Genomic DNA, 17,897 nt, shown 5'->3' on the forward strand with positions numbered 1-17,897 from the left:
TTTGGACCCCTAGTAACCTTCACCTGCATTTTAAAGTACAGGATCAGGCTGGGTATTTTTTAAATGAATTAAAAAATCCTTCTCTTTAGAGCACAATTTCATGTGGCAAGTTAAGGTTGTGAAGAAATAACTTCAACTTGAAAAACACCAAAGCTATCCTGTGAACCCACTGTGGTCACCAGGGGGGACGCTGCAGCTCTCTAAACTCCCCTGAATGACTTTATGTCACCCTGCACTGTTTTAAAGGAACGGCTCCTAAACAGGCCGAATCTTACAGGCTGAGGCCATTCTCCTTGACGGCCACTACACGTTGTCACATGTGGGCACATAGGGGGCAGCTTAAGGGCTCTAATGATTGTAATTCCCCGCCGCTCCATGGGTCGGTGCAGTGTCCTAACGCCTTTTCTCTTGTGCTTGACTGGATGATTGACATCTCTAACACTACTGACATCACTTCCTGCTTGGACCCGCCTCTTCCTGCCAGGAGGGCTCAGCCATATTGAATCAGTTTTGTTCTGAACTCACGTCTGTGAAGAGTTTTCTTTTGTGTTTCCATCATTCAATTATATGGGGTTACCAGGGTGGTCCCCAAATCGTGGTCTTTAAAGCAGAAGAATGCAGATGTTTGTCTTTCAGACAAAACCAGCTATTTCACTCAAACAGTTAAACGTATTGTGCCATTAATGAAATTACATTTCCATTAAATTATGCCCATTGTCATGAAAATCAGGATACAGAGAGATCAAAAGACCATTTCAGAAATTGAACTTAAATTTTTTCACCTCTAATCTCTTAAATTATTTGTACACACAGAAGACAACCCAAATAATATGCTAAAATGCTACGATTAAAAAATCATTTAACAATGTTGAAAATACTTTATGAATCAAGGTCATAACGAGCAATCATCGGCAGCAAGAAGCCCCCTGGTTTGAGCAAAACTGATGTGTGGCAAGAAATGGAGCCGTTAGCTTGGATGCATTTAAGAGCCTGTCAAGGGAAGTGTGATGGTCAGCCTTCTTAGCAAGAGCGTATCGAGAGTGGGAGTTCACTTTGCTGGCGGTCAGAGCAGCAACACCCTGGGCTGGACAGACCAGGAGACCCCCCATCCTCAGTGGTCTCACGGGGGCCTGTCAAACACGGATACATATCTGGGGATAACCCGCTAACAAGTGTGTAGTGAGCCGCGGCGAAATCTTGCGCTGCAATGGCTCCGCCCACAGGGCTTCCTCTCGAAACACCCGCCCCCAATTCCTTCAGTTCAGAGAGAGAGAGAACAAAAGACGCTGAGAGAGAGAAGTGTGCGCATTGCAACAGGTACACATGTCGTAAATGTAGGAAAGACGGTCCTTGCGTATGTGCGAACTGTTAACATTTGAATTTGATGATTATATATAGCGCTGAACTGACCTCATAAAAGGCCATAAAATGAATAATTCCACATATCATATATATCTACGTCTCTGTTTTTGTTTTTTTTTGACATCATAAACCATAAGGTGCATACTAATTCTGCGTCAGCAGGAACACTCAATAATACTGAATAAAAAAAAATCAAGTGACGGTGAGATGCGAAGAAGGCAGATTCACCAGCGTTGTTTGTGTGTCAGCTTTTGTCCCTCCAGATCAGAGAATGTCCACTTCCATTGCCTCAAAACACTACTCACATCTCCAGTTACTCCCAGTTTCAAATAAAAACTAACAGCGTCATCTCCCCTTAGTATGTATCGTGATCGTGACTGAGAGAATAAAAGTGAAAAAAAATCCAGTATAGTACTATAAATGTACACGGTTTGTTACAGACGCAAAACAAATGTATGTGTGTACTGTATAATATTAACAATAAGAGCAGTTCACTTCTGAAAACAGCAAATATAGGAGGGAGTGGGGATCGAACCAGGGACACTTGACTACAAGTCGGTAAATCTTACCACTATGCCACAGAAGCTGCTGCATTATAAGTGTTTATTTCATCTTTGGACTTCAGGCTTCACACATTCTATAGTTTATACCTACATTTTGTAACATTTATTACTAAAATATGAAAAAGTTTCTGTTTTAACAATGTGTTTACACAGATTACTGTAGAAACGGAACACACATGAAATGCATATGTTCCAAATAACGATCTATTATTTCCATGCTAAAACTCCAGCACTTCACTCCCAGATAATCAAACAAGGCACGAGCTGGGAGAACTTTGTGAATGTTCTGCGAATGTGGGAGGATGGAATAGCAGGCTGTTTGCTGCTTGTCTTTATCAGCACATTTACAGGACAAAAGACGCTGACGGAGAGGTGCGAACAGATTTAAGGTGGGCAGGATTTAGGAGTTTTCTCGTAGGCTCTGGTAATGCTAGTGTTAAAAGTCTCACATACCATCTTTTGTTTCTGGGGCTTCCTCCTGACCTGACAGCAGCGGCAAACAGCAATAGATCGCCACACAGAACAAATTAAATGAATGTTATTCCAACTCTCTGCACATTTAGAATCCTTAGATTTATACTTGATATCACTTTCATGATGCAATGCATTAAAGTATGTATGTTCCATTTTACAGATAAATCGTTCATTTTGTTTAAATAATGAACACATGGGGGTGACATGGTGGCAGAGTGGTAGCACTGATGTCTTGCAGGGAGTCACGTCACTGATATTCCTTGCCTGGAGTTTTCATGTTTTCCTGCTGGGTTTCCACAGTGTGCTCCAGTTTCCTTCCAAAGATATGCAGATTTGGTGACACTAAAATGACACCAGTGTGTGTGTGTGCTTGTATTCACCTTGCGATGAGCTGAGGCCCGATCCAGGGATTGTTTCTGCCTCGTGCCCAATGCTAGGTGGAATGGACACATCCCTGGATTGATGGATTTAATCATGAAACATCCTTTACAGAGATATTGCGGTAAGGTGTCATCGGAATTTAATGGCTTTTCCAGGCAATTCACAACATAGAGAAGCCGAACCTGTTCTTACCGTGATGAGATCTCACACTGCCACCTGGTGGATTCCTCCAGATTTATGTAAAGTACGGGTGCAAGTATAAACAGTAAAATGCTTGTGTAGCAGGAGCGTCTGCAGGAGCGTCCGCAGGAGCATGCATCGCGTCACATGAAGAATAAACCCAGCCTTGCTGTAACATAAACCCCTATATACATAATATCGTGCTGCAGCGATTCCAACCCAACACAAATCACGGCACAAACACTTAAACACATACGCTAGTAATACATAAATATGAGAAAGAGAAAATAAAAATATTGTACTCGTAGTCCTTTAAATGTTCTCTGTATGGAATGATTATCTCAGTCTGCGGTGGGGAATGAGGCCCCAAACCATATCTCCTCTACAGATCAACAGTCCCTTGTGCCAGCCCGTCAGGTCCTCTCCCAAATACCTTCACCAGAACAGAAAAATAATTCATCCTGAAATGAACTTGGGTCTGTGGTGGGCTGGCGCCCTGCTCGGGTTTTGTTTCCTGCCTGGGATTGACCCTGTACTTAGGATATAGTGGGTTGGATAATGGATGGATGGATGGATGAACTCGGGTTCACCTGCCGTTTTCCATACAGTTCCAGTCTCTTTCCCTCTTGCCTTTTCCTGTGATGGGGTGTCCGTTTCTCTCTTGGCTCTGCTCTTCTCCTCTCCTTTTTCCCACCACCCATTTACATACCGTTGGCTCCTCCCCTTACAGTGTGTTGGGCCGGCCCTCCAAGCCAGGTGCTCCCCTCCCCATATACCATTGGCCAGCCTTACAAATGGAGCCATTCCACTAATAACAGGAATGGGGAAAGGTACAAACTCACAGTGATGCACACGCATATTCCAGACGACTGTTTATAATAAAAATATAAGTTTAATATGTCACTGTGCTCTGTGCAAATATTTTAAATTCTTTTCTTCTCACATGTACAGCTAACACAAAGCCAGATTTAGTATACAAGGGCCCAGCAGTTAGAAGTGCTAGGTAAGCATCTTAAAACAAGACAAGTTAAGGACAACTGCAAAATGGGCAACGTGTACTATTTTTGTGTGTCAGAGTCAGCATGACGGATTGGGAGAGCATGGGGGGGTCATGAGGTCGCTGGAAAGGGGTGTGTGGCACTCCTGATATCTCTGCAAAATGACGAAGATCCAAGTCTTTAGAGTCCTGGTGCTTCCTGTCTTGCTATATGGTTGTGAGACATGGACGCTATCCAGTGACCTGAGACGAAGACTGGACTCCTTTGGTACTGTGTCTCTCCCGAAAATCCTTGGGTACCATTGGTTTGACTTTGTGTTGCTCATGGAATCCCAAATGAGCCACATGATCTGCATTGTGAGGGAGCATCACTTACGACATTACGGCCATGTGGCGCATTTCCCCGATGGTGATCCGGCTCGTAAGATCCTCATTGTTGGGGACCCGAGTGGCTGGACCAGGCCAAGGGGTCGCCCACGTAACACCTGGCTGTGGCAGAGAGAGGGTCATTTCCGGAGGGAGGGACTGGACCGTGCATCTGCCTGGGGGGTTGCAAACCGGGATCCTGAGTTGTTTTGTCGTGTAGTGGGTGTGGCAACGTGCTGTACCAGTGCATACTCCCTGACTTGACTTAACTTGAGAGTCAGCATGATATTGGATCTTGGTTTTCTTGTTTGGAATGCTATGATTCACCTACGTTGGGGCCTGCACATGAAGAAATAGTATAAAGCCTTGGAACATTGCCCGGCACACCTTTGAAGCCGACAGACGGATGGGAGATAGCATCATCCGATCCTGAAAATCCCTCCAGCACAGCAACGAAAATAGCAAACTCTACACATTGGGACCCCACTACCCGAAAGGTCTTGTCATGGCTTCCTTCGTCTGTTAATGCAGCATAAGCCGTCATTAAATAAAGCTAATTTATTTCTCCTCTGTGATCACTAAGGGAGGGGTATCGCCTTTTTATATTATATCTATATAGTTTTGGGTTATGTAACATGCCGCAATTACAAAAGAACTCATTCTAACCAGGGAGCGAGCGTCCCCTGCTGGATAGACCATTACACGTTAACCTTGCTTGATTTTGTTGGTGGGCATCAGGGACAAGTTGGGATGAGCTGCTGGGTATGTCATACTAGGTGCTAAGATTATGTAAATGAAGGCTACACGGAAAACCGCTGGGAAGGTCGTCTAACCTCACATGGCCTTTGCACATAATAGTTGTCCCGTTGAGTCGAGTCTGTGAGCCCCCCAAGACGTCTGCATGACCTGTAAAATGTTCTCTGCTCTGTACGATTTTCGGAAATGCCTGGAGCAGAAAATGTCAGACACCACAGTGGCCAGCGCCAAAGTGCCAAAAGGAGAACAGAAAAAGTTAGCAGGAAGTGTTCCCCAAAGAGGAGCAGGACGCACAAAGCTCACGAGGGAGTCAGAGGGATAATGTAGAAATGAGGGAGGAAGTGATACTCTGTCACGGTGCTGGGTCTGCTAAGTCCTTGAAGCTGAGGTCACATAAGAAACGTGATCTGCTGTATGCTTGGAACAAGAGAATTGCTTAAGTGCCCTTGAGGCTGCTTTGTTACACCAAGAGCCATTTTATAACTGCAGCTCGGCCTCACGGTGGGTCTAAGGGTACAGCTGAGTCCTTACTACGAAACATAGGCCGACAAAATGTCTTCAAGGCTCTACTGCCAGAAACGCCATCTCAGATTAAGGAGAGCTGGAATCATCAGCTAGAAGTGTCCTTTCATCTGATTGGGAGTTGACGTAGCGGCTTGAAGAGGGGAGTGACGCGCGTCTGTCTGGGCCGAAGTGTCATCGGCCTGTCATCTGTCCTGAGATTACCTGTGTGTAATGCACTCCTCCAAGAGGCAGACGTGGGATTGATTTGTGGTTAAGGCTTTGGACTTCAAGCCCCGAGGCTTTGGGTTCAAATCCCACTACTGACACCACTGCGCAAGTCACCTGACCGGCCCATACTCCAATTGGAAAACCAAAAGGAAATGGAACTAACTGCATCATAAATTTTGTAAGTTGCCTTGGATAAAGGTGTGTCAGCCAAATAAGCAAATGTAAATGTAAATTTGATCAGTGTGATACGAATTACACGCTATACCCGCGGCAGAAAAGAAGACAGAACTGTGAATGAGGCTTTAGCATTTAGAATTCCTTGATATTCACCCAAAAAATAAAAAAAAGTTTGGGAGTGCGCTCCCCTCGACTTTCTCGTATACTGAGATAGAGGAAATGGTCATCCAGTAGCACAACATTTCTCAAATATCATATATCCTTGTTTCTCATCATAACAATTTGATAATATCTATGCAGGTAGTCCCCGAGTTACGGACATCCGACATACGACTTACGAACGGGGGCCACAGCTGCTCCTTCATCTGTCTGGGGGATGTGACGCAGGCTCCTCAGTAACTGCCGCTGGAGGGCCGGAGGGGGGCAGTTTTGTCCCTCGGGTGGCTCTGGTTGATGAATGGGGCGGTGTGCTGGCCGCAAACCCATTCATTCTCAGTGGGCGGTTGGGTGCGTGGCAAGCGCTCATGTGCAGGACAGAGGCTTGATGGGGCGGAAAGGGGTGGTTCGCTGCCCATGCACCACAGCTACTGCTCCTGACTGGATGGAGGCTGGATGGGGCATTGGGGGGCCACTGACTTGAGAGTCAGCATGACATTGGATCTTGTTTTTCTTGTTTGGAATGCCATGATTCACCTACGTTGGGGCCTGCACATGAAGAAATAGTATAAAACCTTGGAACATTGCCCGGCACACCTTTGAAGCCGACAGACGGATGGGAGATAGCGTCATCCAATCCTGAAAATCTCTCCAGCGCAGCGACGAAAATGGCAGACTCTACACATCGGGTCCCCACTATCCAAAAGGTCTTGTCAAAGCTTCCTTTGTCTGTTAATGCAGCATAAGCCGTCATTAAACAAAGCTAAGTTATTTCTCCTCTGTGATCACTAAGGGAGGGGTATCACCTTTTTATATTATAACTATATAGTTTTGGGTTATGTAACATGCCGCAACTACAAAAGAACTCATTTGAACCACTGCCCGCCCACCACACAGCCTTGCAGTGTCCCTTGAATGCCCCGTTTGTTCTCGATGGGCGGCTGGTGATGCTGCAAGCAGTGACCCGGTTGTGGCTGAATGGAGGCCATTGAGGGTGAATGGGGCGGCGGGGGGCGGCATTGTAGTGTGCCTCTGGTGGCTGCCAGTTGAATAGGGGTGGTGGTGGGTGATTCGCTACCCGCCTTTGGCCGTACTGTGTTCATTCTCAGTGACTGGACGCTGCAGGCAGCATACTGTATGCAAGTGGAGGTGACTGTGTGGTGGGCGGGTGGTGAATCGCTCCTCGCCGCCCCATTCATTCTCAATAGCAAGCCTACTTGTACTGTTACGCACATAGCAGGAAGTCGTCTCTCGTCAGTACATCAGACGTGTTGACGACGGGTGCCTTCCTGCTGTGATCGCGTGTACAGTGCTGTGCAGAAGAGCTCATCTTAACCTTTTGTCTTCACCCTTCAAGAATGTCACTGAAACACAAATCTGATGCGAGTGCTGGTAATATAGTAAAGAAGAGAAAAACCATCACCATTGAAAATAAAGTAGAAATAATAAAAAGGTCAGAGAGGGGAGAAACTCCATCATTCATTGGCAGAGCACTTGGATACAGTCGGTCAACAATAGCATTTATTAAATTTATGTACCTGTTCCGACTTACATACAAATTCAACTTAAGTACAAACCTACAGTCCCTATCTCGTACGTAACCTGGGGTCTGCCTGTATACGATCATTTATCTCTATTGATAATCAATCTTTATATTAAAATTATATTTTCACACTTAAGGAGTTTGAAAATGGGGGTGGAATTTTTTCAAGATTACATATGCATTACCTCGATTACGTGCAAAGTAAAAAGAGTTATAGTCACCTAAAAAACATAGAAAAAGTGTTAGCATTATACAATATTTGCTGCAATAAATTGCTATAGGTAAGACTGCATGTAGCTACATTTAATTCTGATAATGATGGCGGAAATTTTAAAACAAATCATAAAATTAAATGTATTACCAGGAATGCGACTGGGACATAGCAGCTTATTGTTCTCATTACATCTTTATATTTACATGGCACGTTCAATGCTTACACATTATTGCTAAACTGATGATGTATAAATTAAAATAAAATTAATAATAGTTATTGAAAGAATTTGCGTTATATTGAATACAGTTTTTAATATCGTGTACACCAGCATTTCTCAACCTTTAAGTTTTTGCGACCCGAGTTTTCATAACAGTTTTAATCGCACCCCTTAACGTTTTTTTGAAACCCTAATAAAATGTATTCCTATATTTTTTGCTGCCGATACATCGCTACAAGTTTTATTATACCTACTTAACTTTTATCAACGTTTATCTAACTCTGTATTTATTTTTCTAGTATCAGAATGTAGTTTAAGTTAATTTGTTTTGGTTTCAATAGATGTATTTTTCATATTTTCGATTCTTGTTTCTTTTTTTCACATCTTCGCGCCCCCCTTTTTTGTTACTTCGCGCCCCCACAGGTTGTACACATTTATATTTCCATGATACAAAACATTCGGATGGCTATTTAAATAACATACTACTTTGATTGAATTATTTTTCTCAAATTTCATATCTGTTTGCTTTTTATCATTATAAAATCATCTCTCTGTAATGACAACCGTAGTTTTCTTGACGATTCACGGAAGTATTCAGTCAACCGGAAGTGGCCCAAACGTTGATAGGATTCCTCATTTTTGATATAAAGCAGGCGTACAAAATATCGTTGACACACAGACGGACATCATTTTCCAAAACGGTATTTTCGGACTCAGGAAGGTCTAAAACGTCAAGATTCATCAAAATCTCCAGGTCAAATTTTTTTCACGATTCCTATATTTTCTCTCCATTATGTATACAAGAAAGTAAAAAAACTTTTGAATTCGATTTAGAATCAGTTTTTATTCGCCGGTATACAGGAAGCTCACTTGATGGCTTTGGAGCTGCTTATAACACAGCACAACATCACAAACAAGTAGCAGAATAGTGTGATTATATGGGAGAGGTGCAAATAGGCAGACTGGTGGCTCTCAGGGTAAGGATCAGCGCTGGCATCTGGATGTTTGTTGGTTCAAATCCTGGTACGGCCCGAAGTGATCCTATCCCACTGGGCCCTGGCCCAAGATCCTTAACCTGGAAATTGCTCCTGGGGTACAGTATAATGGCTGACCCTGCACTCTGACTTCCTAAGGACGTGCAAAAAGACAAGTTCTCCTCAGGGTATTAAACAAAGTATATCAGACTAAATGATGATGTGAGTGTATAGTGCATAAGCACATGCGCATAAAATGTCCACACCTTCATACAGTATGTGAGAGATGAGGACGACAAGCTAAATTATCATTTTGGCTCTGGGAAACAATCGGTGAAGATATCTATTGGGTTTTTAGGTTTAATTAACCTAAAGCGTTTTCCAGACGGGAGTTTCCTGGATCAATTGATGACCTGGTGAGATGAGCCCATGGTGGTTTATGACACTCGATACCTTCAGGTCTGCGACAGATGGACGCGCACGGCCAATTGTTTTCTCAGCAGACCTCACCACACACTGTCATTTATTTTTGCTGTGAACCAAACCAGACACGAAAAACCCCCCATAAGAAGAAAAAAACTCTTCATTTCACCTGCAAAATTAATTTTACTGTCCTGTTTTGTGAAAATTTGGGTGGATTGAGACACATCATTATTTGATATTAAATGACGATTCATCAAGATCAAGGTAAACTCCCCAAATTCTCACCACAAGTGTCCCACCCTCTGCTTCCAACATTGTGCTTTTTCAAAAGTCACGGACTGACGTGCAGTCGTATCCTCCTTACAGATTCACAATTTAAACAGCTCCAGGCTTTACGAATGAGGTCACCTGTCACCTGAGATGTCACGCTGTCTCCTGATAGCACAGCTCACACTGAAGCAACGCTGGCAGGTGATTTATGGAGACCTGCATGAATGGCACTTGTCTGTCTTTCTAACGTGTCTTGGATTCAAGCACTGCTGCACCACTTCTCAAATACTCACGCAAACACACGTACTTTACAGTTCTGAGGTGACGCCCGGACCAAATGAACACAGACACCCAAGTGTAACCGACTCTGTTTAATAATAAAAAGATCAGGTGTCACCGCATGTGTCCAGTTACATGGGGAGAATGTGCGACCCACCGAGGCTGAGTGTGGCTTATCAAAACTGGGTGATAAACAGAGAGTAGGAGAGCTCACTGAGACATACGTGTGGTAAAGGGTGACCTACTGAGTCTGAGTGACCCACCCATGGAGGTCAACTAAACACATCGAGGGTGACCAGTTAAAGCAGACAATACAGAGGGTGGTCATTTAAGAAAGATAAACAGAGAGTAAGTGTGACCTACTGAGTCCAAACACATAGACATGACAGGTGACCAGCTGAGTCCAGTTACACATCCTGTGACCTAAGGAGTCCACACACAAAGACATTAGATGTGACCAACTGAGTCCAGCTACACACCCCATGACCCACAGAGAGTAGGTGTGACGTGCTGAGTCCGGGCACACAGTGAAGATAGGTGACCCAGCCACTGAGGTTAACTTAACAGATTGAGGGTGACCAGTAAAAGCAGAGGGTAGCCATTTAAGACCAGATAAACAGAGAGTAAGTATGACCTACTGAGTCCAAACACATAGATATTGCAGGTGACCAACTGAGTCCAGCTACACATCCTGTGACCCACGGAGAGTAAGTGTGACCGACAGAGTCCACACACATAGACATTAGATATGACCAGCCGAGTTTAGCGACAGACCCCATGACCCATGGAGAGTAAGTGTGACAAGCTGATTCCATCAATATAGAATTCAGATGTGACCAACTGAGTCGAACTACACACCCTATCACCTGTGGAGAGTAAGTGTGACCTACTGAGTCCAAACACAGAGACATGACAGGTGACCAGCTGAGTCCAGTTACACACACGGTGACCTAAGGAGTCCACACACATAGACATTAGATGTGACCAGCTGAGTCCAGCTACACACCCCATGACCCACAGAGAGTAGGTGTGATGTGCTGAGTCTGGGCACACAGGGAAGATGGGTGACCCAGCCACTGAGGTCAATTAAAAAGATTGAGGGTGACCAGTAACAGCAGAGGGTAGCCATTTAAGACCAGATAAACAGAGAGTAAGTATGACCTACTGAGTCCAAACACATAGACATGACAGGTGACCAGCTGAGTCCAGTTACACACACTGTGACCTAAGGAGTCCACACACATAGACATTAGATGTGACCAACTGAGTCCAACTACACACCCTATCACCCGTGGAGAGTAAGTGTGACCTACTGAGTCCAAACACATAGACATGACAGGTGACCAGCTGAGTCTCGATACACGCCCTGTGACCCACAGAGACCAACTATTACCTACTGAGGCTATAAACAGACATTTCATGAGAGCAGCTGAGCCCAGTTACACACACCGTAACCCACGGAGAGTAAGTGTGACCTGCAGAGTCTGGGTACACAGGGAAGTCAGGTGACACAGCCACTGAGGTTAGTTTAACAGACTGAGGGTGACCAGTGAAAGCAGACAATACACAGTGTGGCCATTTAAGTCCAGATAAACAAAGAGTAAGTGTGACCTACTGAGTTCACACATATAGACATCAGATGTAACAGGCTGAGTCCAGTTACACACCCAGTGACCCACGGAGAGTAATTGTGACCTACTGAGTCTATAAACAGACATTACAGGTGACCAGCTTAGTCCAGTTACCTAGCCCATGATCCACAGAAAATAAGCATAACCAACTAAGTCCACACACATGTGACCGGCTGAGTCTAGTTACACACTCCATGACCCACAAAGAGTAAGCATGACCGGCTGAGTCCACACACTGTGGCCCACGGAGGCCAAATATGCAGAGCTCAGCATGACCTTCTAAGCAGTATGACCCACAAGGTCCACCTATTTCGTGCCCAAACACCCTGAGATCAGATAGTGAAATCTGGAGTGCACTTTCCACGTTGGATGTAACCATGAGAGTCTCACAGCGTGTCTGACTCCCCTCAAACATGCAGTAATCGGCTCTGTACGTTGCAAGTCCATGCAGTGAGTTCATAAACAGGCCTGACCAACTCAGAGATGTTCACCAAAACCCATTCCCATATGAATCACACTCAACTGGAGTAATTTAGTCCAAACACAGCCATACGAAAAGGCCCGTTTGACACACGCACCATAACTGTCAATGTGGAGAGGTGTCAGATGTGACCAGATCACCTCAGTGAAGGACAGGGAAAGATCATTGAGAGAACATTGGTCAACCAGCCATCAAAATGTAGGTAGGACAGAACCATCCTCAGACACATGCTTGCCATCACAAGCAATTAAAAGCAGTTTGACCCCTCCACCCCACTTGTTGGGCACACACACACACACCCATGCAGACTCCTGTTTAAATAAAGGATGGACCCCCAGTCATACCTGACCAAAGACTGAGTCGACGATGGGATACAGCCCCTCTGGTGCCTCCAGCTCCTCATCGGCAGAAGCGCTGGCTGACTTTCCCGCTCCAGCCCCTCCATCATCTAGGCTGCGCAACGAGGAACTGCGAGAGTTTCCGTCGGGGAGCCGGGACTGGTCACCCTGTAAGGAGGAGATGGAGCCCCTTCTCTGAGCCATCTCCCCAACGCTCTTTCGTTGCTGTTGCTGCTTCTCCACCTTCTTTTTGATGGAGGCTTTGACCTGCTTGTCCGACCGCTCCTTGGTCTCGATGTTGGTCGTATTCATGGTGCTGTTGCCTTCCCGAATGAGCATGAACATCGCTCTCCCCGGGTTGTCACTCTGCGAGTCTACACCTCCCTTAAGCACCACCTATCTGTGTGTATCGAGCTCTCCTTCCTGTCTCGTCCTTCTACGTCTTTAATCTGCCGTGGCTTTCAGGTGCCAGAGGGCTCTCTGCAGTTTACGCCTTTTTTTGTTTTTTTAATCCCCGATCCCCACTCTGACTTCTTGGCTTTACTTCCAAGTTCCTCTTTCTTTAGAGCCACGAGTTAGACGCCTTGACCCATCTGTCTCAACTCCTTCACCAGGTGCCGGGCAGCGCTGCTTGAGTGATGTGATGCCACACACCTCTCCATAGAGAGGACGACTCAGTGCCAGGGTTTCGGCCGCCTTGCTGCTCTCCCAGTTCCCTGCTCTCGGTTTACCTGTTTATCGCTTCATTATCATGAAATCTATTGTGCGGCGGTCCCTTCCCCCCCCCACCACCACCACCACCAAACCCCCCTCCTCCTTCACTGCTCAATTCCTTCCCCGAACACCACCACCCCCCACCATCCCCACCAAGCTGATTTGCCTGTGCCATTTAATCTGCTGGGCCCGGTTGCTAGTCCTCTTCTGCCTGTGCTCACTCCTTCCTCTCTCTCTCTCTCTCTCTCTCTCCCCCACAACTTTCACTCCACCACGTGTAGCCCCCCCCACAACATGTCTTTATTTTCATCATCTCTTGTTTCTTTCCTCCCAGCCAATGATTCAGCCTCTCCTGTCTGATCAGCTCAACTCTTCGTTCTTCCTCTCTGTTAATCTCTGCACATTTCTGTTCAATTCACATTTCTCTCGGTTAATATCTCTGTCATAGCTGGCAGAGGCAATCCTCTTAGACGCACAAACACACACACACACAGATTCTCCATGCACACACACACCATTCCCAGATACTCAAGTCCACCGCCTTGCGGAGACCCTCAGGACCAGACCCACTAAAATGTGTTCACTTGTACTGTAGACATGCATGCACACACACGTACCATGTCTGACAGAAACACGCAAATTCACACAGCGTCACGACCCCCCTCGCTGGAGCTAACGCAGTGACCTGCAAAATGAACAAATAGGTGCACACCTAACACACACACACACACACACACTTAAATTAGGAAGCAAATTCATGCACAGTCACATCACACGCACTCAGAGTGATTCCTACTGAAGTGGATATAAGTGCCGTGGTGGGCTGGCGCCCTGCCCGGGGTTTGATTCCTGCCTTGTGCCCTGTGCTGGCTGGGATTGGCTCCAGCAGACCCCTGTGACTCTGTAGTTAGGATATAGCAGGTTGGATAATGGATGGATGGTGTGACAGATAGAGGGCGCTATCGTCCTCTTGAACAATACGTCAGACACTGGGTAAAGTCCAATAAGTTGACTTTATTTTAATGAACAGTGCACAAAGCACCCTCCTCTCCACAATGCTTATACAAATAATCAATAATCACAATAATACTCAATCCTCCACTCCCAGACGCGTTGCCACCCTTCCACCCAGCTCAGCTCGATGTCTGGGATTTCCCATCGTCCTTTTATAGTTCCTGACCCGGAAGTGTTCCTAATCTTTCAGTCCATGTGACCTCCTATCACTGGGTCAGATAAAAAGTCCTTTTCTTCATCCCAGAAGTACGTAATTTCCCCTGTTGCTTTGCCTATGACGTACTTTATAGGGCACATATGATTCTCTGGGCCTCCCTGCAGCATCCTCTGTTGGCCCCTGTGGTATCCAGCAGGGCTGTGAAGGAAAACTCCATAGTCCAGGATTCCTTGCTGGTATTCGGGGCCCCTCCATGCTGCAGGGAGAGCTCCACCTGGCCGCCTTGAGGTGTTGGCCGGGATGACAAGCCGGCTATAGTCCACAATGGATATAAGTGTGCAGAGTCATGTCATCATACAGACCTGGACCAACGTGTTGGTCCCCTTACAGCTCATTGAAAGTGTGCCGTATGCCCCCTGAAAAGTTGGCCCCCCCTATCCTATGTGATGCCAGCCCCGACACAAACAGGCAGGAGACAGGTTTTGCACCCAGCACACGGTTTATTTACAGTTCACAAACCACCAACACACAACGCAATCCAGTCCCTTCTCTGCCGCCAGTCCATCCGCCTCCACTCCTCCTCAGGCTTTGTCTTCTTCCTCCCGACTCTGGCCATTGAGTGGTGGTGACTGGCTCACATTATAGGGCACCCCGAAGGACTCCAGGTGCCAAACGAGGTTCTTCCAGCCACACTTCCGCCCTGAAAATGTCCATGCGCCCCCTGGCGGTGACCACAGGACCCAGTAGGGTTGAGGTCCCATGCTCATGAAACTGTGGCCCTGCTGGAAACCAAGGGGGCTGCCCTCTGTCGGTCCAGGGGAGACACTGTCCTGCATGTCCTTCCATACTCTGGGTGTGCCGCTCAGCCACCACACCCAGCATGCCTTTGATATGTCATTGAATAAAGCAAAGCAAGCATGACAAGAGATCAAGAGTTGCTTATTCTACAAAGATCTTCTAAAATGGCCCTGGACCCCTAGAAAATGTCACCAATGATGGGATTTCAGGGATTTTTCAAACTGGCTGTTTTCTTGAATTCGCATCACACACATTGCCAGTCGTGCAATTCGACTGATTTAAACGGAGAAAAGTCATCACTCTGCTGTTTGGTGTCATCGTGTGTCCCACACTGAATGTGGAACAGAGAAAGCAAAGGAGAGAGTCGTCGAAGGAGATCAGAAAGAAAATGACAGGCAGGCATGTTTGATGAGGATGGACAGGATTAGAAATGAGGACATTAGAGGTTCGGCACAGGTTGGATGGTTGGGAGACAAATTCAGAGGCGAGATTATATTGGTTTGGACATGTGCAGAGGAGAGATGTTGAGTATATTGGGAGAATAATGTTAAGGATAGAGCTACCAGGGAAGAGGAAAAGTGGAAGGCCTAAGAGAAGGTTTATGGAGGTGGTGAGAGAGGACATGGAGATGATGGGTGTCACAGAACAAGATGTACATGACAGGAAGATATGGAAGAAGGTGATGCTGTGGCATCCTGTAATGGGAGCAGCTGAAGAAAGAAGAAGAAGAAGAAGAAGAAGAAGGCATGTTGAAGACAAAGGCTAGAAGGAGAGAGTCATCTGAGGAGATCAGAAAGGCAGACAGTGTGGTGTTGTTGTTAAGGCCTTGCACTTCAGACCCCGAGGTTGTGAGTTCAGTGACATTGTGCATCCATGAGTAAGTCACTTGACCTGCCTTGTGCTCCAATTGGAAAGAAAGAAAGAAAGAAAGAAAGAAAGAAAGAAAGAAAGAAAGAAAGAAAGAAAGAAAGAAAATGTAACCAATTATATCATACATACTGTAAGGTGTTAGCCAAATAAGAAAATGTAAAGAAAGAAAATGATAGACGAGCATGTTAACGGCAAAGTTTGGAAGACCACCATCTCCTAGCAGCTTGATGTTCCTGTAACAACAGTTGCAAATGTTATTAAGAATTTTAATTTCCATGGCACTGTAGCCAAACTCCCAGGATTCGGCCACAAGAGAAAAATCAACCCCAGAAAGTGCAGAAGGTGAGTGAGAATGGGAGACAAAAAGCCAAGGAGAACTTCAAAAGAGATACAAGCTGAACGCCAAGGTTGAGGTCCATCAGGGTCTGATCACACCATCTGTTGCTATTTGAGTGACAGTGCTCAACACTGGCACACTTCTTTTCATTGATGATATGACACAATGAATTCTGAGGTGTGGAGAAACATCTGATCTGCTCAAGTCCAATAAAGGCCTCCAAAATCACTGGATGGCACTTCATGCTCCAACAAGATAATGAGCCAAACGCACTGCTGAGGTGACACAGGAGTTTATCAAGGGTAAAAGATGGAAAATTCTTGAATGGTCAAGCCAGTCACCCAATTTAAATCCAACTGAGCAGGCCTTCCATATGCTGAAGGGAAAACTTAAGGGGACAAGCCCACCAAAAAAAGCAGGAGCTGAAGATGGCCACATTAGAGGCTTCATCACCAGAGAAGACCCTCAGCACCTACTGATGTCTGTGAATCACAGACGTCAAGCAGTCACCGCATGTGGAAGATACGAGGCAAAGAACTAAATATGACAACGGCTTTAATAGACAACAACAACAACAACAACATTTATTTATATAGCACATTTTCATACAAACAGTAGCTCAAAGTTCTTTACATATTAAAGAATAGAAAAATGACAGACACAATTATAAAACAAAATAAATCAACATTAATTAACATCGAATAAGAGTAAGGTTCAATGGCCAGGGGGGACAGAAAAAACAAAAAAACTCCAGACGGTTGGAGAAAAAATAAAAAATAAAATCTGTAGGGACCTGCCATTGCTGTGTCCAAACATTAGGGTGCCCTGAAATGGGATGTGTAGAAAAAGTGATGTGCGACCAAAATGTCTGCAGATCCCCTTAACTGAAAGTCTGTAGTGTGCACTTTAATCACGATGTCTGAATTGTTTGATTTGTAACTTTAAAGTGTGGAGCAGAGGGGGAAATCAAGAACAAAACATGTCTTTGACCCAAGCGCTATGGAGGGCACTATATATAAAAATCATCATCATCATCATCATCTTCATCATCATTGCTGGATTTATTCCCTTGCAGACAAAAAACTCTCAGAGGCAGCCAAGTTGCCTTAAGGAATATTAGAAAGCACATTTGCTCCAAAAGCTGCGTCCTGACAGAACAATGTACCGACAGTCTGACAATACGAGGGATTCATCATCGGGGTGTGTCCACGGGGTGAGCGCAGACGACTAAGGTTTCGAGAATGCGCTTTTTTTTTTTTTTGTCTAAACTTCTACTGCATTATTAAGTGTAGAGTGGCATGCTAGCAGAGCTGTTACCCGAGGAGGGGTCAGGGTGACTTCAGACTTTGATCATGTTTTATTGATACTCCCCTAACCCCCAAATCAAAAGCAGCTGGTGCTGCCTGGTGTAATGGTTACACTGGGCCTGCGATCTGTCATTGTCTGTCTCTGCTGTCAGTGCAGGCTCGTCTCAGCCGTGCAAACAAATGAGG

General features: G+C 45.5%; 1 protein-coding gene across 1 annotated transcript in view; it reads right to left on the reverse strand.

Annotated features, from left to right (window-relative positions):
* The window catches only part of LOC120538181 (calcium-binding protein 2-like), a 69,856-nt gene extending 56,622 nt beyond the window's left edge, over positions 1–13,234 (reverse strand). The window contains exon 1 of the mRNA XM_039767627.1: positions 12,521–13,234. Within this exon, the coding sequence (XP_039623561.1) occupies positions 12,521–12,859 (339 nt within the window). The 5' untranslated portion in view covers positions 12,860–13,234. The remainder of the gene's footprint in view (positions 1–12,520) is intronic.
* Positions 13,235–17,897: the final 4,663 nt, after the last annotated feature.

Source organism: Polypterus senegalus, chromosome 10, assembly GCF_016835505.1.
Source record: "Polypterus senegalus isolate Bchr_013 chromosome 10, ASM1683550v1, whole genome shotgun sequence".
Lineage (NCBI taxonomy): Eukaryota > Metazoa > Chordata > Cladistia > Polypteriformes > Polypteridae > Polypterus > Polypterus senegalus.